Source organism: Anabrus simplex, chromosome 3 (assembly GCF_040414725.1).
Source record: "Anabrus simplex isolate iqAnaSimp1 chromosome 3, ASM4041472v1, whole genome shotgun sequence".
NCBI lineage: Eukaryota > Metazoa > Arthropoda > Insecta > Orthoptera > Tettigoniidae > Anabrus > Anabrus simplex.
This window is the reverse complement of record NC_090267.1, coordinates 324,801,816-324,826,491: the sequence shown is the minus strand read 5'-3', so window position 1 is coordinate 324,826,491 and position 24,676 is coordinate 324,801,816. Positions and strand designations below refer to the sequence as shown.

At 37.4% G+C, this 24,676-nt stretch overlaps 2 protein-coding genes across 3 annotated transcripts in view; one reads left to right on the top strand and one right to left on the bottom strand.

The window, feature by feature from the left end:
• Window positions 1–23,837, bottom strand: part of LOC136866307 (calnexin) — a 134,482-nt gene extending 110,645 nt beyond the window's left edge. For both annotated transcript variants that reach the window (XM_067143150.2, XM_067143151.2), the window contains exons 1-2: window positions 23,546–23,837; window positions 22,865–23,007 (exon numbers count right to left, since the gene is read on the bottom strand). In XM_067143150.2, the coding sequence (XP_066999251.2) occupies window positions 22,865–22,981 (117 nt within the window). In that variant the 5' untranslated portion in view covers window positions 22,982–23,007; window positions 23,546–23,837. The remainder of the gene's footprint in view (window positions 1–22,864; window positions 23,008–23,545) is intronic.
• Window positions 23,838–24,088: 251 nt separating this feature from the next.
• nSMase (neutral sphingomyelinase) overlaps window positions 24,089–24,676 on the top strand; it is a 58,093-nt gene continuing 57,505 nt past the window's right edge. The window contains exon 1 of the mRNA XM_067144426.2: window positions 24,089–24,218. Within this exon, the coding sequence (XP_067000527.2) occupies window positions 24,181–24,218 (38 nt within the window). The 5' untranslated portion in view covers window positions 24,089–24,180. The remainder of the gene's footprint in view (window positions 24,219–24,676) is intronic.

Sequence of the window (24,676 nt, the reverse complement as noted above, 5' to 3'; positions counted from 1 at the left end):
CTTAGGTTGAAACTTTCAGCAACACATACAGATATCAGAAGTCTAATATCAAAAAAGCAGATCCATCTATCTCATTGCAGTTCTAAAATATTTCACCATGGAAATATATTGTACGGAAAAAAGACTGAAGTCCAAATTTTAAGGTGTTTTTATTTAAATATGTTGAGATAATTTCATATTATAAATATTTGTTCTTGTTTAATACGCTACCTTTCTTTTAAAAATCCCTATAATGCTAAGATGTTTAAAATGTATAACTGAATTACCTTTTTATATTTTGTAATAGGTCAAGTTTTTAACCTTTCAACTGGTACATTTCTTTTGAGTAGCTACTAACACATTTTCTATAAGATACTGGGAAGTAACATACAGTGAGATACTCTTGTGTAGTATTTTTATCAGGTTCAAAAAGTACAGAATATGTATCAATCTGTCAAAACTGATCATAGTACAAAGGGCGAGGTGTCTGGCATGCTGAGGAAAGCAATGGGACCTTACGGTGAGATACTTTTAATTGGTCAGGTTTAAGGTTAAGGTTTAAAAAAAAAAGTCTCACTTTCAAGCTATTAAAGTGATTACAGTGCCAAGGGCAAGGAAAGAGAATCTGGCTCAGTGAGGAAAACAATGGGAAACCTACAATAACACACTCTTGAGTAGTCAAATATCTTATCAGATTTTAAAAATGCACACTCATTATCAACATACTAAAAATGATTACAGTTTCAAGGAAGCCTCCATAGTGAAGTTCAGTCAGGGCATTACATTACTAGCTCCTCTTCAAATAACATATTTACTTACAGGATAAAAGAAATTGTCTTAGGTATTACGATTACAACACTTATTCTCTACTTTACAATACTTTATATGTATTCATCAAACTTGAAGCATTGCTTCCATTTCTGTAAAAGCAATCCTCAGAAGTCCCCAACTGTGTGGTAGCGCTGGAAGCAAGGTGCAACGCACAGGGTTACTTTGCAATCTTCACACCCATACCTAGATTCTCGTCTGTGTCCCATTCGGTAACACACAACACACTGTCGAGTAGGGTTCTCCTTGCGTGCTGTTGCAACAATGTATGAGGGATAGTGAGGAGCACTGATTCTTGTTGGGGGAGGAGTCTTCGAAGGTCTGCCCGGCTGCAGTCTTTCATGTTTATTGTACTTCATTATGATGTTCTCAAATGTAGTGTACCAGGAAGGCCTAGGTCCTGGTCCATATTAATTGAAAGAAATGTTATTTCCAGCATTAAAGATCCGACCGACGTACGAACATCCATGTAAAGAATGTTCCAGTATGTGCCAGACCCTACGAGTACGCTAGGCGGAGTCAAGTGACGTCACCTGTCGCTCGAAGCTCACCTCCCCTAGAGATATTTCTCGAAAGAATTTTTCTTTTAACAGCTTTTTAACACCTTAACCAATTTCAACGGGACAAACGCTGAATTATAGCAAACATCATAAAAGTTAATCCCTGTAAATTTCAAATTAATTCATCAAACGGTTGTTGAGTTATAACAATTTAAAGTCTCAACGAAATTACGTAATTACGGTCACATGGCCGAGAGAGAGCTGCCACCCCTCCCTGCGCTGGCATCTATATATGTCAAGGCCAGATAGCCCGCAAACCAGTGCAGTACAGTACAGTACCGTACAAGGACAAACAGACAACTGTGTGAGTGAGATAGTGAAGAAACCGGCCCGCGTACAGTATGTTCGCGCAGTCACGGTAGAAGTACTTTCGTCGTATCTCCAGAACGCGAAATTCTATCGCCGATAAAGGACGTCGCACTGCAGTTAGTATGTCGCGTCGCGATTACAATATAATCCTAAAAAAGACATTTAAGACTGTAACACGAGTGAACTTATTGGAGTACAAATATTAACTATTTCATTACGTGTGGACTTAGGCAACGTCAAGTAACATTAAACTTCTACAGAGCCTAATACTTAAGAATCACCAGAACTTATTTTTTTTTTCTCGAGTATTGCATTATATTTCTTTATTCACGTCACATCAATATTTTGAATGAAAAAGTAAGAACTTTTCTGAGTTAATATAACAGGATTAGCAGAAAATCTAACTTAATGATTGTGTTCACAGACTGTGCTTATCGACTTGCTTTCTTTTTTTTTCTTTCTTCAAGTGTGAACTGTGTGATTAAGAACGTTTCAATAACAACTGTAAATAGTATTTAGTACAGAAAGGACTGTGATTCTTCATACGCCATAAATAGTGTTCAACAGTGTAAGTGATAACCAGTCGCACTAAATGAATTTTCGTGTGTGAAACTCAACAGTTCCAGCTGTCATCACCTCATCGGGAACGTCAACATCGCCGATCCTGATTCTACATAGAACATTCCAGATGTCCATCTTTCGATATTTGGTAACAACAGTTCTTGTCATAAGTGAGTAACAAACTGACTAAACCTTTTCATTTATTTTGAACAGTGAAACTTCAGTGTCGCGTGTGAACAATTTCCATAATTTCTCAAAAGTGATAAATTTAATTTCAATTTCATTTCTCGTAGAAAGACTGTAGGATTTCAAGTGTGCTGTATAACGAGATTGACGAACTGAGAACTGAAAACTTTTAATAATTTCTCATATCCATTTACCATTATAAAAGTGTGCCTAGGTTTAAAAAGACTTTAGGTGGAAATTCACACATATGAAAGACTTTGAAACCAATGATATTTATGCCATTTTTTTTTTTCAAGAAGATTATTTTCAACATTTAATTTCAATATAAATTTTGAGTCAACAATCATACCGCAGGGTGAGAAATTAATAAATTGTTTTGAAAAAAAATTATTTACCATCTATTATTCGCTCTGCGAGACTATCCTTCTCTGTATCGGCTCCAAAACCCAGTTCCACTCCCTGAGGTCCTACTCATGCCCTTTGCCCACAACTTTTCCTGGTACAGTAGCGATGAAATTATACCGGACACGCACCCGGAATCACCACAGCTAAAGAAGAGACGTTTATATGTTTCTAACAGCACTAAAGCTGCTATGAATACGGTGGTGGATGAAACTAGTGATAGTGAAGATTATGATGTCTCTGGAGAATATTTTGTGGAAATTTCTCCCAGTGAACCCGACAACTTTCCTCAACCTCCTGACTACTTAATGGAACTCCTTGGACCTAAACATGCCCCTTTGTGTGATTCTCCACCCATATCATACTTCAATCTACTTTTCACTTTCTCTCTCTCCTAAACCATACAGTGGGGCCGATGACCTCGATGTTAGGCCCCTTTAAACAACAAGCATCATCATCATCAAACCATACAGTCACATATAGTCCTCTTATCATTACGTAAATGGAGGTCACCACGGGCCAAGTGTAGCATGCCTGCCTCTAACCCACAGATCATGGGTTCGTTTCCCGGACAGGTCAAGAGTTTTTACCTGGGCCTGAGGGTAGGTTCGAGGTCCACTCAACCTAAGTGACACTAACTGATTGCAATTGAGTAGATATCTGAGGGTGAGAGGGCGCCCCCGGTTTAGAAAACCAAGAATAATGACCGAGAGGATTCGTCTCACTGACTATGGCACACCTCGTAAACTGCAGGTCTTCGAACTGAACAACGGACGCTTAATAGACCAAAGCAAATCAGGGCTTTAGCACCCTATATTTTTTATTGTTTTGTAAAATGCTTTTTTCAAATAGATACTAGAACCAAAAACGAGGAAATGTTTTTGTGGAAAACAAAAACTATAATATCAACTATTATTTTTTATTTTTTAATAATTCAGAATTATTTTTTATACTATGTTGTTTGCACGTAGAAAATTTCTTGTCAGTATTCGCCATATACCGATACATAACGCAAATTTTATCGGTGAGTAAAATTGTCTCGTTTTTACCAGTGACATATGTTTGAACGTTTATTTTATATTTTTCTCATTCAGATTAATTATTCTATATTGTATTTAGAAATACATTACACATCATTATGTATATTCTTTTGTATCGTAAATTATTTTTCAATGTAGATATTGAGAGGGAAGGTGCGAAAATATTTTTCATTTCCTAAAAATAAATGTTATCGACAACTATAAATCAACAATAAAATGTTTTTGATTCTTTATATCACTCTAAATCAGTTGTTTATTCTATATAGTCGATATGTGGAAAATTTCTTGCCGGTATTTGCCATGCATCGGTAGATGCAGACAAATTTTTAAATACATGTATTTGCACTAAAAACGACTGGCACTTTACAGTAGTAAAGTGGAGGCGGAGCTCTGGCCTCTTCCAGTTGGTGAGCGGCTGACCAGATCGGCTCCTGGCTCCAAGAGGGTTAAGTTCTGTGATCCATCTAATATTATTCTTACTCTTCCATTATTTTTCTATTATTTTTCTACTGATTCTATTTTCTGGCGACCGTATTAGATGCCCTAAGAGTGATATTCGTTTCTTTCTCATTGTACTAGTCACAAGTTCTATTTCTTTAAAAAATGTCTCATTGGAAGCTGGTCTCCAGACTCCGTTTACTTGATAATTTTTATTTAAACAGGTTCTCACTATTTTCCTTTCTAACTTGAGTACTCGATCTATTGCAACTGTGTCTGTTGTTTTGAATAATGTTTCACATGCATATGTAATTTGTGGCTGGGTGACTGTTTTCTAGTGTTTCAATTTGGTTGCTATGTTGACACTTTTACTATGTGTATTCTTGGTAACATGCCATGCTTTAACCAGTTTATCTATTCTATTTTGCCATGCTGGTTTCTCGTTCAGGTTGTACATGATTATTTCACCTAAATATTTAAATTTTTCTACAATTTTTATTTCTTGGTCTCCCAGCTTAATTTTGTTTGCAAGCGGAAGTTGAGTTAGCATAATTTCTGTTTTTTCAAATGAAATTTTCAAACCAATATTTTGAGCTATTTCCTGTCAAGATTTTATTTGTTGTTTTGTTTCCTGAATATCATTGGCCAGAAGAGCTAGGTCAAATCCTAGACAGTTCAAATGTATGTTATCCTTCTGGGTTCCAATTTTTATATTTTTCAAGTTGTTCTTGTACCATTCCCTCATAACGTACTCAAGTGCACAGTTGATTATATAGTATCTTAGAGAAAATCTTAGTCAAGGACGGAAATACCTCTATAATTGTCTATAATTACTTCTTTCACCTTTCTTATGAATTTGATTAATTATAGCTGTTGTCCATTGTTCTGATACCCAAATCTTCTTTTAAAGTAAAAAATTTCATGTTTGGTCCACATTGAATAGAGATTACGAAACAATAAATTAGATTATACAAGATCCACCTTACAACAACACTTTTATTGAATGCATAATCAATAGTTTTAAGCATCACTCAAGATCAAATTTAATAAAAGATAAATCAAAATTGTTTTTGACTTTCACTTTTGATAAATCCATATAAAACATCACCAATATATTTAAGAAGCATAATGTTAACATCTCTTTCAGAACTAAAAATAGAAATTCGGACGTTCTACACAATTCCAACCTGATCAATAGCTCTAACCCTTTCTAAAAATCAGGTGTATACAGATTTCGATGCAATGACTGCAGCAGCTCATATATTGGGCAAATTGGTTGGAGCATAAAAATCAAGTACACAGAATAAGCGAATGCAATTAGCTATAATAGATTTTCCATGGTAGGCCAGCATATACACGACGCTACGCACAAATTTTACAGAATACACCAGGATATTGAAATCCTTGATACGCTTAGCAAAGGCCCCCTTTTAGATATTACCGAAAACTGCTACATTCACATAGACCAATTTTTTAAATTCAAACTTTAATTTAAATGTCATCTCTGAGAAACCAAAAATCCTGTTTGATGTTCTCATTGCAGTGTTTAATATGTTCAAAATTCCAAAAAATAGCTCAGTCTTTCAGATAGGACGTAACTCTTTGACGCGATATCCCCTCTTACCTCCTAAAACCCTGATCCCTCCCTAACACACTCCTCCCTCTCCCCTTCCTTTCCCAGTCGGTCCACGTGACTTCCTAGCCAGTTCCTCTTCAACTACGCAGCACACACAACCAGCCAACCGAGGTGTCTCTTCATAAAGTTTTACTTTCTTACCCCATTTCCACTATCCAAGTTTAACTCGTTTTTATCTTTCATACTACAGGGCCACACTGGATCGAGAATCTTTTAACATCTTCAACACACAGTTCCAGCCACAAGATCCACTCGCTCCAGTATAATATGACACGACATCGTATTTTAAGATGGTTTTCATATATATTATCTATTGACTTAGAGTCGTTTTTATGCTCACAAAGGAACACCAACCACTCTTTTAATGCATTTAACATTACCGCATTACACTCACCATACATTTTCTCTACATATGTAGTGGCTACCAACGCTGCACAAAGCATCCAAATCTATAAATTTCAGGAGTGTCAAAGACTTCAAACTTGTTTTTCTGCAAGGCTTCTCAGCTTCAGTTTTTTTTATTTGTGACTAACAAGTTGGTAAACTTGTACAAATTACATATTCAAACCTGGACATTTAGCATAAATATGCTTTGTATTATAACTTATTATACACAGTTTTTATTATGAGGGGTCAATTTTGTGTGTTTTAACTTTATGTATCTTTGTATAATGACCCTAACTTGTTGATGTTGATGTCCATGGATGTTGAAACCAGTACTATAAATAAATGAGGTTGTAATTTTAACCAACACCACATCTTGTATTGAAAAGGTGGATCTTGTACAATCTAATTTATTGTTTTGTATCCAAATCTTGTAATATCATACGGAGGGATGTTTGAGTTGCACTGCTGTCATATTTCCACAATTGCAGAGATGTTGTTCTCCACATGCTTTGTAGTTCTTCATTTCCTTAAGCACTGTTTCAAGTTCTTTTGCTGTAGGCGGGTTTATATTTTCTGGTTAGGTTTTTATCGGGGTATGTGTATTAATAAGAGCTTTTCAGGTTCATCACTGTTCAAGACCTTGTTAAATGCTTCTGCCATGATTTCTGCCTTTTCCTTATTGTTATGTGCTATTTTTCCAGCTTTATTTTTCAACAATGTGGAGGGGTTGTATTATTGCAACTGTTTACCAAAGGCTTTGTAAGGTGCGACGTAAACCCCCAAGCAAAAAAAAAAAAAAGCTTTGTAATAATTTCTAGAATTGGTTTTGTAATAATTTTCCTCAATACAGTTTATTAAATCTTTTCGATATTTTCTTTTAATTCTTCTAATCGTTTGGGTGAATTATTTTCTGACATTCTTGAGGTTCATGGCGCTTCTGTTTTGTGGGCTTGAAGTTTCAAGCAAGCTTGGTGTCTTTCTTTATGCTTTCTATCACAATCAGAGGTCCACCAGGCATGTCTTTTCCTTTGATTTAATGGAGCTAGATCTTCTGCATTCTGTTTAAGAATTGGTATTAGGTCATCTAAATTGTCTGTTAGTCTCGTAGTTCCTGTTCTTTGCCGATACTGGGCATTCTGGATTAACTGATGAGGGTCGTTTTGTCCTTTTCTCTCCAACTCTATTTTGTCTTTTTCTTCTTAATGGAGTAAATTTAATCTTGATTTTAATTAAGTAATGATCTGAACCAGTGTCCGTTCCCCTTAGAACTTTGACATTGTGGATTTCCTTGTGAAAGAATTTGTCCATACACATATGGTCTAGCTGCCATTCTCCTTTTGTCCAATCAGGATGTTTCCAAGTTTTAAGTTTGTGTGGTTTTCTCTTAAAATATGAAGATTTGGAGGTTAGTCCATGGGTTCTGCAAATTTCTAAGAGTCTTTGGCCATTTCTGATAGTATATTTATGAGGAGCCCACTTTCCTACTACATCTCGATACTTCTTTTCCTTACCCAGTTGAGCGTTCAAGTCCCCTATAAGGATCTTGATATTATTCATATTTATTTTATTCATTGTCTGATCAAGGAGATCCCAGAAATTATTGACTTCTTGCAGAGTTTTTGTTAGGAATTTTTTTTCATTGGTAGGGGCATGAGCATTTATGATGGTGGAAAGTTTGTTTCTGGTCTCTAAAGTCTTTAAAATCAATTATGGAATCTATTATTTTCAAATTTACTATATATCCTGTACCAAATTGGGGGCAATATTTCATGACCCTTTGGCCTGGCTTCCCATTGTACACACTATAACCTTAAGAATTCAAACGGATCTTCTGTTAAATTTCTCATTTCTTGGAGCCCTAACACAAGCATATTTTGCCTATCTAATTCACCTGTGAAGTTCTTGAGCTTTCCAGTTTTCCGTAAGGAGTTTATATTGTGCGTCATAATGTAGTTAATATGCTTAGATTTGTATGTTTGGTTATATCTATGTATTTTTGAGTGTTCAAATTCATTCTTGTCTTTTAGGTGACTACCCATCGAATCCGATGTAGTCTTCTCCATCCTTAAGGGGTTGGATGGTGGAATTCTTTTAGTAAAAGACTTTTCCACATCTGAATATCAAAGGTTATCAACCTTAAGTGGAGCAAGCTACAATTTACAACTACGGTTGTTAGCCGCAAAGGATATTTATTCAGCCGCCACTAACATATGAAACAGACACCGTTGGGGTACCGCCACTAACGTGTGAAACTGTCGTGCCCTTTATTGCCTCAAGATGTTTATTTTCTGACTGTAATTTTACGGCTTTAAGCCAACCCTCCTCTCTTTTCCGGGCTTGGGACAGTCAACAGCAACTACTGAGCTACTAAATTCACCCAGCAGATACTGCAGGCAGAATCTACAGTACTATAATGGACTATACTTCTTAAAACTACTTAACAAGTAAAATAATTTTCCCTGTAGGTGGAGGCAGTAAAATAACATCCTTGGTATCCTCTGCCTGACATAGGGGTGACTAAACGGGGGACCAGGGGCTCTCAACTTTGAGTTGTGGGTTGGCGACCATGGTTCCTCTGGCCGAGTATGGCATTGCTTCCACTTACTGTGTCAGGCATTTCACTACACTAAATGTGATGAGACACACACAGTTGCAAACAGAGGATTATGGAAGCACCACCGCCGTCTCAATCTCTATACTGCCTGTTCTGTGCCACAAGAATTGCGTTTACAGCGACATTGCAGATGGCAGCACTTTTTGCACCCAAAGCACATGCTAGTTAAATGAGAGTTGTTCCGTAACACCAATATAAAATGAAAAATAATCCTTGACATGTTACTAATTGAGAAGATAATGCACATACAGAAACTAACATTTCACATTTGAGCTTGGCTTGAGATGCAGAAATGTAAAATATATAAATCTTACCAGTTACAGTAGATATATTAGGACCATCCCACTGCTGCATGGTAAATACAAATTTCAGAATTTTCTAGACACGAGTAACGGAGAACCTTTTCAGTCCTTTTCTTACTGTTATTTACCAGCAGTGGACGCAAAAAAATGTCTATCACTATTTCGCTGACCCTTTTTTCATGACCAGATTTCAGGATATGTTTTATAGCACATAATACGGTGCGGGCGTTCATCATGTCATTAAATCCACCACCCAATCTCACTGAAATAAATAGAGCTTCTATTGCTTCTCCAGAAAATCATCTAGTGAGAACATAAAATAATCGAGTTTGTAACAGAAAAGACACACATTCCACTATAGATTTCACAGTTAGCAAGATAACAACTGCCGTCTCATTAGTCAGACACTTCAGTTTTTCACGTTTTGATTCCAACGGAATTATTTTAACGTACTCAATGAAATCATCATTCAACCACTGTAAGTATTTTATCTGCTGGTGAATAGAAATGCACACAATCTGGATTGTTTTATCAAAAGGCATTACAGTAATCATTTCTGAACTAAAAGGGATAGATTGGAGACTTCCAAGCCTTTAACGAGGAAGTAGGCAGCAGGACTAGAAAATGTCTTTGAAAGTCGGATTACAAGAAAACACAACAGTTTATTTGCGAGAGCAGGAGATTTTACAATATCTGTGCCGCATACTCCTTCAACATTTACCACGCAAACGAACTTGTCACTGGTTCGGTTGTAGAGGAGCCGTACCTAATTAGCCATTTAATCGACGATCACTGTTACACTCCTCTCTGTTGATCTAAGAGTTTTACATTCAGCTCTAAGTCTTTCCTTCACTAATTGGGAAATCCCAATAAACACTATCAACAATTTCCATTTAGGCTACCTCTCCAGAGTACTTTGTGACGGAGCTGACACTAGACCACGAGTCCTGCCATATTCGTAACCGTTTGGGATACTATTCCCCACACCACATACTACCGCGCGATTTGTTCTGATTGCCCGGATTTTGTCTTGCGAAAATTATGGATTTGATTTTTTTAAACGGTCGTTTTTCCTTTATATTTAGCTGCTTCCTTTACTTTATTCAGACGATCAATTTCTGGGTTGTCTTCGAATTGTCTCTGTAGTCTTTTAACTTCATTATGGTTAGTCACCAGCTGTTATCGCAGTCTCAGAATTCTTCATCAGAGCCTCTAATGTCTGATTTTCTGATCACTGCTGTCATTCTTACTCCTTGGAATACTGACTTGGATTGATACATCGTTGTTCAAATGAATTTCGTAGTCGTCATCCAATGTATTTCCTGCAGTTGAAGAGCTTGTTTCATCACAGATTTCTTCTGAAAAAATATCGTGTCGCTGTCTGGTCTTTCGTGGAGCTATTTTTCTGGTTGAAGGTAATAGGGATAATTCGAAGACCGACTAGGCACGCTCTCTGGCTTCAATATATTTTTCTTTTAGTTTTATCTTTTATCTCCATCTCTAAAATTCAGGCTATAAACACGAGAATAATCGCATGGAATCCATTGATTACCCTAGGTTGATCCTTGCCTTGATACAGCGTTAAGCCAATTTTCCCAAAGTTCTTTACTTGGGGAGGGGGGTGGGATAACAGGAATCCTCACACCTGAAGAATTTGGATTTCCTGCTTTGATATACAGAGAGGAACACAACAATTAATCATTTTACAACCGAGACACACACAGATAAATGATCGATGCAAACGCACTGGAACACAATAACGTGGGTACGGAGATAAGTTGGGTGCGTTAGCTGGCACCCCTAGCGGAGGTTCATGACATTAAGAGCTCACGCTGAGGAGCATGTTAACCACATAGCATAGAACAGGCAGTATATAGGATTGAGACGGCGGTGGGAAGCACATAGTTAATTCACAGAGGCTCGTAGACAAAATGCTGAAAGGCATACAGTCTTAAGCCTTTAATAGGACTGTTGTATAATAAAGTACCACTTTTATTTTACACAAATATTATGAGTGTATCAAGATATAAGCATGAATCGTGTGTTGAGAACATCTTGTAAGACGATATTCAACGCTGCCGCTCACTGGAAATCCATGAATGTCACTTTCTTTTATATCTCTGGGTTGTACTATTGACCAGCCCCGCAATATAGGGGGAGTGAACCGTCCTCTCACCTAGGTTCGATTCCTGGCCAAACCAGGGATTTTTACCTGGATCTGAGGGCTGGTTTGAGGTTCACTCAGCCCACATGAGAACATTCGAGGGACAGTGCGATAGCAACCCCACTCTAGAAAAGCAAGAACAATGGCTGACAGTATTCATTGTGCTAACCACATGTCACCTTGTATTCTACAGGCCTGTAGCAACATAGGTGGTGGGTGTAACACTGTAAAACTGCCCAAGTGGGTTGTACAGAAAGGTTACAGTTCTCTTCACATGGTTATGAGGGTATTTACGGGTTGTAGTAAGTATGTAAAGGAGAGGGCATGTAAGTCTCTGGTAAGACCCCCAATTAGAGTATGATTCCTGTGTATGCGACCCACACCAGGACAACTTGATATGAGAACTGGAAAAGCCAAAGGAAAGCAGCATGATTTGTTCTAGGTGATTCCTGACAAAGTAGTAGTGTTACAAAAATGTTGGAAACTTTGGGCTGGGAACACCTGGGAGTAAGGAGACAAGATGTTCAACTAAGTGGTATGTTTATTATTTTAACCGTAATGGTTTATTTACTTGGATCTATTTTGACTTCAAACTAATCTATCAGTGAAAACTTAAAACTTATAGTCAAACATTTCTAAGGAAAATAATTACTTTTGTGTATAGTTTTGTTATTTCCATTAGTACTGACTAAGTGGACTGTAAGTTTTAAGTTTTCACAGACAGATAAGTGGTATGTCAGTGGAGAGATGATGTGGAATGTTATTTGTAGACAAGCTTGAGTGTAGCTTTTAGAAGTAGGAAAGATCATAATATGACGATAAAGCTGGAATTCAAAAGGACAAATTGGCCATCTGATGGGGTAGAATGGGATAATCACAAAAACCTTTTGTTAGTCCTGTGGAAAGATGTGACAAGGAGACACTGCTAGAACTTGTGAAAGAATTTATATTGCCGGGAATGATTACTGTTTCTGATTGCTGGAAGGTGTACAACTGCTTGGCGGATGAAGGTTATGTTCATCTCTGCGTGAACTACTCTATTCATTTTGTTTGACAGCAGGAGGAGTGGGCAAGTCAACAGGGGTAACAGGAGGGTAGTAATGCATAATGGTATGCTGACTGCACACACAAAACAGAAAATCGGGTGGTGACACATGAAACCAATTCCATACCAACATTCGGGAGGAAAAAGAAACACTTCATAGGCTATCTTGCAGAATTTCTATTCAAATGTATGTTTCCTTTAGAGAGTACACTCTTCTTCAAGGCCGTCGGTGAACTACATCCTCTGAATTAAGGTAAGTTTCAAAGGAAAATTCTTTTTTTGTGGGTTCAAAATTCTTCACCATTTTTCTTGTGCAGTAGTTGTTAAGGTTTGTAAGGGCTTTTTTTTCTTTTGTGTTCATAACTGTTAATCACTTTTCTTGTGCAGAAGTTGGCAATATTTTGAAGGAAAATAATTACTTTTGTGTATAGTTCTGTTCATTACAGACTATGAATCTCATTGTTGAATCCATATTGACGGTTGAACTAAGGTAAGTTTCAAAGGAAAATTCTGTTCCTACTCTTTGGTTCACCACCTTATTCACTTTTACCCTTCTGTTAATCCTGGGGAAAAATATGACAAGGAGATGCTGCTAGCACTTGTGAAAGAATTGATACTGCCAGGAATGATTACAGTTTCTGATTGATGGAAAGTGTACGACTGCTTCTGTACGGCTTTCTGTCAACAGTTGGTATTATGATGATGATGATGATGCTTGTTGTTTAAAGGGGCCTAACATCGAAGGTCATCGGCCCAGTTGGTATTATGACTGACGATAGTGTGAGCATTAAGTGATGTGCTATTCTTTGCAACAAATGGCAGTGCTAACAGCCACAGAAAATATGGAGGTTCATGAGCGACTGCAGATCTTAGATTATAAAACTACACATATATACTTATTTGGCCAGGTGGTTTGAGTTCCCAGTTCTCCTCTAAATTCTGTATGAGGTAAGATTTATACCGTACTAGCAATAACCCGCGGCTTGGCTCACGTGGATTTTGTAATCGTTCCTCGGCATTGTACTACGACATTATCTAAAGATTCCTAAAGTATAAAAAAATCACCCAAAAATTGAGTTTCATTTACCCAAGAAATTCTTTGTACACCATGTTTGTGGTATTACCTTTTGGGGCTAAGACGACTATGTGACATAGAACTGTACATGTGAGAAACAGTCTTCTCTCAAGTCGAAAAAATAAATACATGTTTATTTATTTTTAAAGGAGATTCCAAATACCTATTCCCACAACTACATCATCTTCAGTTTTTGAGATATACATAAGTATCCCCATAAAAAGAATCCTTCCTCCACCCCATTTATGTGTATTTTACTAAAACAAAAATACATGTTTCTTTATTTTTAAAGGAGATCCCAAATACTAATTTTCATGCTTGTAACACTGGAAATTTTTTTTTTTTTTCTTTTCAGTTTTTGAGATATAAGTATCCTCGTAAAAGTAATTCAACTCCTCCCCCCCCCCCCTTTTCCTACCCGTTAAGTTGATTTCCCCTCCCCAAAAGTATGTGTTTATTTATTTTTAAAGGAGATTCCAAATAGCAATTTTCACGTCTTTAACATCTTTAATTTTTGAGATATAAGTATCCTCATACAAAGAATTCAACTAATTTTTCAATTAATTCACCCCACTTCAGTGGATTTTCCAAAGACAAACGATTGCATGTTTCTTTACTTTGAAAGAAAATTCCAAATACAAATTTTCATGTGTCTAACTATAAGTATCCTCATGAAAAGAATTCAACTCATGTTTCACTACACCCCTACCTGTTAAGTTGGTTTCACCCCATCCAAAAAAAATGCATGTTCCTTTATTTTGCAAGGAGATTCCAAATACCAATTTCCACGTCTGTAACCTTCAGTTTTGAGAGATAAGTTTCTCCATAAAAAGAATTCAATTTTTTCACTTCCTTTCACACTCCCCACTTAGGGAATTTTTTAAAAATAAACAGTACCAGTTTCTTTAGAAGAGCTTCCAAATATGAATTATCATGACTATAATATCTTCAGTTTTTGATATATATGTATCCTCGTAAAAGGAATTCATCTCCATTTTCATTCCTCCCCCCATCCCAAGTTGAATACCCCCCCCCCCCAAAACGTGTGTTTATTTTTAAAAGAGATTCCAAATACCAGTTTTCACGTTTGTAATATCTTTAGGTTTTTATTATTTATATATCCCCACAAAAAGAATTCAATCCCTTGATCAGTCCTTAGTCCACCCCATTTATGTGTATTTTCTGAAAACAAAAATAAATGTTTCTTCATTTTTAAAGGGGATCCCAAATACTAATTTTCATATATATATATATATATCTTTTTTTTTTCATACAAATAATTCAACTAATTTTTCAATTCTTTCACCCTCCCCCCCAAGTTAAGGGTTTTCCCAAAACAAAAGAATACCTGTTTCTTTATTTTTAAAGAAGATTCCAAATACCAATTTTCAGGTCTGCAACATGTTCAGTTTTTGAGATATACTGTAGATAGGCTAATTTTAAAAATTCACCCCCTTTCTCAGTTCCCCTGAAGTGGATCTTTTGAGGAAAAAATTAATGTTTCTTTACCTTTACAGGAAATTCCAAATACCAGTTTTCAAACCTGTAATATGTTACGTGTCTGAGATGATTTGTAGATAGAGTCTTTTTTTAAATTCACCCCGTTTGTCACTCCCCTTTTCATCGGATTATCCAAAAACACAAAAATACGTGTTTCTTTATTTTCAAAGGAGATTCCAAATACCAATTTTCATGTCTGTATCAGATTTAGTTTTTGAGACATAAGTCTCCTCATAAAAGGTGTTCAACCCTTTTCCCCCATCCCCCCGCCCCGTTAATGGGATTTTCTCAAAACAAAAAAAATGTGTTCCTTTATTTTTAAAGGAGATTCCAAATACCAATTTTTACGTCTGTAAAGTTTTAAGTTTTCGAGATATAGATATCCTCATTTTAAAAATTCACCCCCCTTTTTACGCCCTTAGCAGCAGAATATCCAAAAATCCTCCCTTACTGAACACCTACACCCTAATATAAATGTATCCCTAAAATTTCATTTCTTTATGTCCAGTAGTTTCGGCGATGATGAATCAATCGGTCAGTCAGGACATGTTATTTCATATGTATAGATTACATATCTGCCAACTTTACAAAACCAAAAATCAGGTGATTTTGATATGAAAATCAGGAAAAATCAGGAGATAAATTTGTCAAAACTGCTTACTCTAAATGTCTTGCACAATACAGTATTATGATATATTTATACACTTATTGTCTCAAAGCCCCACTGTTGCTATACGAGGCTACAAGGCAAAAAATTATACATCTCTATTCCCTCACAAGAAGTATGTGAGTGAGATGATCTGTCTCTGATAAGCCTTCTGAAAATGGTATGAATTCATGCTCCACACGTGCGAATCAGTCATTCCATTACTTAGCAAATGCATAGATTAATATATTGTATCAAGCGCCTGTGTGATTATCCAAAGTGCAATGCTACTTTTATCAAATAACTAGCTGATGAAGCAGTGCTTCGCTATGGAATTCTCCGGAAGACTGTCTTTATAGTTTTCCCAACTGAAGTTAACAGTTGAAATAGGTCATTACTCATTACAATGACGTCAGTATGAAGGTCGTGATTAAAGCAGTGCTGTCATATGAAATATTCAATACAATGAAAAACAGCACATTTTCTCACTTTTAACGAAAAGTACTACGGAATCGATCTCAAGAGTTCAAAGTTCCAGAGTTAGAATGATCAGGCCACAAACAATCATGAACACTCCTGTGTAATTATTCCATTTAAGTGGGCACACTTCTCATTCCAATCACTGCCTCAGAGTAGGGATCGAATAGCTGGAATGTTATGATGATCCAGTGTGTTACGTACCAGTAGTATCAGAGAATTTATGAACAAGAGGAATGGAATGCTAAAGAAGGGAGATCTCTAACTCCCCAGCTACATCCCGCTATTATTCAGACAGGCTGTTATACTCGATACGCACCTATGCAGCAGTAATCCTAACTATAGGAGATAAATGGCAGCAGAATACACAAAGCACATCACAACAAACAATGGTCAATGTAATGTTATTGTTGATCAATTTTATCAGCTTTCTATATTGCAAGACTTCACATTTAGTTTTCTTCCGACTTTGTGATATTAGAGTATCTAATGTAAAGTCAGTCGTCCTTTCTTTCATGACTTCCTTTTGTGTTATTATTCAAGTGATCATTCCTTCATGACTTTTTCCTCATTCTTCACAATTTAATCACCATCCCCACCAATAGTATTATAGTCGGTACAGTAAAACTGAATATGATATAAATAATCTGAAATTGTATTCTCTCTAACTTTTGTTATGTAGTACTTTTTGATATGACCAATGAGATAGAAAAATTAAAAATTAAATTTTTGGCACCTTCCCCGAAACTACCATTTTGAACAGCGTGAATAAAATTCCTTATTCCCCGACTTTACATACCAATTTTCATTAAATTCTGTTCACCCATTTTCTCGTACCTCGGTGGTGATATGGACTTGGCAACAAAAATCCAATTTTTTCTTTCTTACAAGTTGCTTTACGCCGCACCGACACAGATAGGTTTTATGGTGACAATGGGACAGGAAAAGTCGTGGGAAGAAAGCGGCCGTGGCCTTAATTAAGGTTCAGCCCCAGCATTTGCCTGGCGTGAAAATAGGAAACCACGGAAAACCATCTTCAGGGCTACCGACAGTGGGGTTCGAACCCACTATCTCCCGAATACTGCATACTGGCTGCACTTAAGCGACTGCAGCTATCAAGCTCGGTTAAAAATACAAATTCATGAATATCTCCATTATCATAGACGGTATGGTAAAAATGTATAAGACATAAATGACAGGAAATTTAGTAATATATAACTTTAGTTACGAAGCTACTGCTTTTCCCCCCCACACCTCTGGGGTTGCGAGTGCGAACTGCGTCGCAATGTGGATTTGGCCTCTTTTGCGGCCGGATGCCCTTCCTGACGCCAACCCTATACAGAGGGTAGAGTGGTATGATGAGGAGTGTGTTCAGACGGACAAATACACCCAGTCCCTGAGCCAGAAGAATTAATCAGAAGCGATTACAATCTCCGACCCGGCGGGGAATTGAACCCGGCACCCTCTGAACCGAAGGCCAGTACGCTGACCATTCAGCCAATGAGTCGGACTTATCGATAGGGCTAATAATAACAAATATCTGAGAATTAAATTTTAGGCCTTCCACTAAACTACCATTCACTCAGCGTCAATAAAATTATTTATGGCCTAGATGTAGCGACTTATTCCCCGACTTCATTTATCGATTTTCATTAATTTCTCTGCAGCCGTTTTCTCGTGATGAGCGTACATACATTACGGATAATTAAAACGTGCATTTCCCCTTGTTACTGTGGTCACGACCAGTACAGAAGTATATTCTTTTTAAATTCTGAACAATATACAGACAAAACTTTTATTTTATTTATATCGAGATGAATTAAAATTAGTCAGATTTGTCTCCATATGGCTCCTAAAATCTCCAGAAAAGTTACTAGTAGTTATCATTGAAATGTCACTAAATTACTAAAAAAGACTCCATGTCTAGCGACTAGTCTCCAGAATCGACTAGACTGATGTGAACTGTGAACGAACACAAACATAGCACGCGAGAACAAGAGCTTGACCGTTGATATTTGCGTCGCGATATACAGGTTTCAATAAACATTGCACATTTGCGCACATTTCACGCATCAATAAACCTCGATATTTCGTTTGCAAGCGGCCAATGAGCGAAGGACTTCCGGCCACTAACGTAAAAAAAGCTGAAATGGCGGGATTTGAAAACAAATGTTTGAAGTTCACCAAAAAGTAAGCTAAAATCGGAAGAAATCAATGAATAATCGGGAGGCGGGAAAAACTGTCGAAAATCGGGAGTCTCCCACCTAAACCGGGAAAGTTGGCAGGTATGAGATTATTATTTTTTGCTATTATGTCCTTATGTTCTAAGGAAACTTATTCCACCTCTTACTTGTGCCAGGATCCTCTCTTTCATCCATTATATCAGACCTCCCTTGGTCAACTCTTTTCTGGCTCCGACTGTATTAGAGCATTTGAGGCCAAGGGGGCCTTTCTTTTTTTTTTTTAACGCCCTTTGTGGCCATTGTCTGTTTTTAGCTGACACCTTCATTTTTTGAAGCGTTGTACTCCTTCAATTCTCTCTCTGATTAATGTTAATAGACGATGGTTGCCTAGTTGTATTTCCTCTTTAAGCAACCTTTACCCTGATCCCTTGTGCTGTAAAGAAATCAAGGGTTTCTGTCAACAGTTGGTATTATGACTGATAATAGTGTGAGCAACTAAGGAAACAGGACCAGAATGCGCCAGCACATCTATGATGTCATACTTGCAGGACCTGTATGGGTAGCAGGGGTTTCGTGTGGGGAAAAACTAAAATTTGTGATTAATTTTACCAATTTACTTTCTCGTATCTCATCACTCTCCTTCATGGTACCCGCTAGTAACCTAAATCTGCTTTCCCTGTATTTTCCTTGGGATATCCTCATTATCCCTGCATTAAATTTAGTGGGACATGGTACATAAAAACAACGCCCCGAGCCATCAGTCAATCTCTCTTCAAACGAATGCCTGCGTTCATCAAGGGCCTTATTCTTGGAATTGGCATAAGTGTACGCACCAGTTTCTAAACACACATGTAAGAGAAACATATGGGTTCGTGTTCAAAAGCTCGGGAACAAGATCCCACCAGTGCCAGTTCCTGGATTAAATTCCAGCAGTGTTCATATGAAGTGAGGGCATATTATGTTGATGGTGATATGTCCATCGGATGGTGACGTTAAAAATCATTGGGCCCGAGTCACGGAACCGTTCCGTGCTTCATCTCGGTGGACCAAACGCCGGACCACGGAACTGTTCCGTTGTCTCATTTTACTACGTAATTCAACTTTTCCTCAAGAGATGGCAGAGTGAGTTGCATTTGTGATTTGTGTAGGGACTCTTTCTTTGCAATGTTATATGCTCTTTGCTAATATATATCGATAGTGTGCTTGGTAATGATAGTTTGAAGTGGGCTATCTCTAGACTTTGAGATTCACTTGTAAACAAGATGGCTGCAAGTACAGAACTGATGTTTGCTGATATATAACCCCTTTTAGGAAGTAATGATTATTAGGAATGTAATTTTTTCAGTGAAATTAGTAGTAATATTAGTACCAGAGTGAGCAACGCTCCTGAAGAACAAATAGATGTGAAAATCGAAGAAGTGCAAAGAGAAGACTGTGTTACAGCTCAGTAGGCGGACTGAGTACGGTCCCATGATGCTAATAAAGTAAAATGTTTTACTGTATTCCTTGTTCTGCAGTTTGTGGTATAAAAGCCTTTTGTTTTCATGTATATTTAAATCTTTAATGGTCTTGTAAGTAAGAAATTTTTCATGATATGAGGCTACACTATATTTCCTCCAAAATAATCCCAGCGCCAATGCAGTTCCAATCCGACAAATATGCAGGGCTCAATGGGTTAAGCCTTGAGCAGACCCCTTGGTGCTATTCGACAGGAGTAGGCTATGTGCTGGCACCAGGTTTCACCCTCTCCCTTCCTACTATCACATATCAAGTCATTCATTTCATCTCACTAACTCCTCTGATGAGGTTGACTTCAGGAAGGGCACCCCCAGTCATAAAAACCCGCCACAACAGATTCAACTCACCTGATACCCGACCCCGTAGAGAAATGGGACATGGGTTGGACAAACAAAATCAATATTTGCATCTTACACGAATTTAACTTATCTGTTATAAATTCCTGGCGACGGGTCGATATGAACCACCAATCTCGAAGTTAGTAGTCTCTTAGCTTTACCACTTGGCTAACGTCATTTGACAGGTAAAAATTTAAAAGTTGTATATATGGACAATATGGACACACTGTACATTACTATTAAGACAGATGGCACTGTGAAGTAATTCATATTTACTCTGAAAGATGTCACTGTCGTACGAAACTGAATTGAAATAACTTTGAGAAACGGTAAAAAGTACATGAAATCTAAATCACAAGTTTCACTACCACGACACATTCCTTCCACAAAAAGAAGACCACGAAGTTTATTCGCCTCCTATTGCCTGTGTGTGTGATGGGATTACTGTGCTAGTAAAAAATAGTAAGTTTCTATTCTTCACAATAACAGTGAAAATTCAAGTTCACTGCAACTATATGCCCAGTTGACTGGATATTTATTTTCTGTAAAGAACAGTGAGTACAATAAATTAATATTCTGTTTTACCGATTGCTATTATGTACAGTATGTATGTATGTATGTATGTATGTATGGTGTTGGTTCACCAGTTCCCAGTGTATTTGCTGGACGAAACCTTGATAGACGAATACGTTATTCCGTTATGTTTGTTGCATTTAAACAGTCACCAACAGTAGTTTCAATGACAACAGTTGGTCAAACAGAAATTCTATTGCACCAAACCAAACCAAATCTGATCTAACCCTGTGACTATCAGTGGTTTTTGGTGGATCAGTAACTAATCTGTCACTTACTAACAGGGGTTTTTGGTGAATCACAAACTAACCTGTCACTATCAATCGTTTTCGGTGGATTACAACCTAACCTGTCACCATCAGTGATTTTTGGAGGATTACAATGGTCTTGTCACTAGCCAATACTATCACAGGAGATGCTAGAGGCCTGCTGGCTGCTTTATAGCTCTAACCTGGGGCCTAACACCCCAGACTCCCTTTGCTTGCCCCCAGCCCAACGATCTTGTCTCTAGTCAGACCTAACAAATCCAGACCAATGATCTTGTCACCAGCCAGACCAATGGTTTCATCACTAGACAGACGTATCTCACATTCTGCCATATTCTTGTCGCTGGCCATGATCATGGTCATGTTACGTCATGTTAGCCAAGCTGTAAACCTCTCTGTTACAAACAAGTTAGTAAAGTTTTACCCAATCTAGTGGCTTTTTCCTTTTTTTCACTACAATTGACCTCTGCCTGTATTATATTTGTACACTGTGACAAACAGCCAACAGATACCGGGTCATCAATCTCCTTTCAAATTATCTGCCATTAGTGTAAATCTCAACCTCCCAATGCAGTCACCCAGATGCACAGGCCAAAGCCGCGGAGCCCGTGGTGGCGGATCCTACACTTACCTATACGAAACTAAGCCGCTAGCACATCAACCTGTGTGCCAATGCAGCATGCTTTATCTGTCTTGGGTAAGCAGCTATTCTTAAGTTGTAAGTCTACCACCTTTAGTGCAGTATGGAGAAAGAATGTAGAGAACCTTGCAATAGCATGAGCAAGTAGCACTGACAACACAAACAAAAATAGTGAGCATTTTGGTCAGAGTTAGTACTATTTCATGCCAAAGAAACTCCCTGCTATAGTTCATAAAATGGCCACAACTAAATGCAAATGGAAAAAGTAATTTAAAAAGAAACTATCATATTCATCTTCCTGAGGAATCCTTGGTGTAGGATGCCCTATGGTGCAACAGTACTTGTGTGACAAGTGACAGGATCGAGACTGAAATTCCGAATTACTTTAGAAGGTAAAGCTTCAGTTGACCCTTTGTGAAAGATTGGTTACAGATCCAACAAGGCACGGCTTGGACACTCCACAGTGCACTCCACAAGGTTGCCAATTTAGGAACTAGTGACAAGACCACTGCCTTTACAACACTAGGCTAGTGAAAAGACCCAGTGGTCTGGATTTGTTAGGTCTGACTGGTGACAGGACCACTGGGCTGGGGGCAAGAAAGGGCAACATGCCACTACCATCCTGAAGTCCTGCTAAAATGTGACAAAAAACGATGGAGTGATAAAACGTAAGGTTACAGGAGCACACCATTTCCACTAAGGTGGCAGACTTGTGGGAATACATGGTGTGAGCTCTGTCAGAGACAACACAAAACTTCTGTTCATGACATTGACCCAAGTCGACCAATAACAACACAGAAAATGGGTACAAATCCCACAGTTACAGTGTCTACATTTTAATTGTTTTTTATAAGTAAGAATATTTCTAGGAGTGGATTGGTGGGTCCCTGGCATGCGTAAAGGAAGGATCTCTCCTCTACTCAAATTCAGGTATCATTTCATATCATTTTTATGTATGCTTTTTCACCCGTGATGGGTCAATGGAAGTACCGCCTTTTATAGCGAGAAGTTATTCTCCTAAACAGGGAAATAATATCAGACTACATGAAGATGTGAAATACGCAGCAAGAATGGACATAGAGCTAACAGAGTCCTTCCTTAAGACTGTTCACTACTGATCTCAAAGCACTCACAATCTTATGTTACAGGTAATGGACATCTAGAGCAAGTTTAATGTTATGTCCAGAATACACTCACCAATTCTTCTGTAGTCACAACTTCATCATCGTCATCGTCGTCTTGACATAAGCATGGTGCCGTTACATACAGCAGCATTAAGGCTACAAAAGTGAAAGTGCTTAATTTCCACATCATTGCTCTTGATCACGGTTGGATAAAACCTGAGAACACAATAAATGTTGTGTGTAATTCAGAATATTTTCATTAACCACACCCCCTTTTTGATGCCAACACTAAACATCGGCGATAAGAGAACAAGAGCTCATTTACACAACATTACATTAGAACAATCAGTTCTCCTAAGTTTTGAGAGAAGTATAATTTACATCGTTTTACAAATAACGTTGGGAGTCAATTATTCACATGAACGTATTTCATTTTCTCCTCGAGAAAGTTTTGGATAAATGTTATTAAACTTTACAATTAGAACTCTTTAAAAGCGTGAAAGTAAAATTAAATGCATAAAACAGTCCACCATAATACATCTTAGTTTGTAATGGGAAATTAAATAATCTTAATCTTATTAGGTGAGCTGCATAGTCACGTTGCTATATCGCACATAAGCTATATTGTAAAACACGGGCCACATTTTCAGACTACTCGAATTGCAACAAAACAAAAGCAAGTTGTTTTCAATCGTCTTCTTTTATTTAATAGTCAATAGTATCTCTCAAAATAATTAACAACAATACAACTCACAATTTCTTGATTATTCGAGACTTGGAGCTTCCTCCCCTGCCGGTCCCGTTCCTACGATATCCTCCAATCAGCAAGAAACAGTTGGCCAAATCGCAATGTAGCCAAACGTACATATATCAACATATGATCCTCAATCGATTATCCCATTCGTGGTAAAATACTTTTGTAGATTGGTGCCATTTATTTAAGCCAGCGCAGTTTTTTTGCATTAACTATTTCGGACAATTAAGCTCATACAGTAATACAGCATCAGAAATTGACACTTTCGGCAACGATGTGCTTCGTTACACAAGTTTATTACAAGTCTGAGCAGATGAGAAACAGCAAGCTAGTCAATTAAGAGTTAAAGCCAATTCGCAACCTAGTCGAAGCCAATACGAATTCGTTTGATACATAAATACAGTTTTAAAATAATATTAATTATTATTTAATGACTATTAGTTAGATAATCGAAAAAATTAATGTATGTTAAACTCTTTTTGAACTTCCTTTTCCTGTGAAAACAAAACAATCCACGTAAGCGTTCATTCCATGTAAACATGTGTGAATAATATTGTCGAAAGTCATTGATGACTTACGGGACCACTGTATTTTGTATACTTTTATACGTAGCATTGAGTAGTTCGTATTGAAAAATGTATACTGAAATTCGAGTATTTTCTTTAAACTGTTGGTAAGTACACGCATGAATTGTAAGTCTAATCAAAGTAGCCTATAGCATTCGGCTAAATTTATTTCTAATTACTGCTGCTGATATAACTGACAGTACTAAGCAATGTAAATGTTTTTGTTGTTTCCTACTGTTGACATCACATGCTATTATGATGTACAGAACAAACATTTATTTATCATTTATTTCGTTTACTCAAATTATGATTAAGTTATTGTTCTTTTATTTTTAATGCGAAAAATATCGTGGACAATCACAGGACTCCTCGAACATACTTTGACCACAATGTTCCTGGGAAGAGACCAAGAGGAAGACCTCATGATGTTCGGGAAAAACAGATATTGAAGGACCTTGAAATTAGAGATGTAAACTGGCGTCGCATATATGAGTAGCATCTGTGGACGGATAGGACAAACTGGAGGAGGCTCGTACACAACCGCACCAGGCTTGCTGGAGCGAAG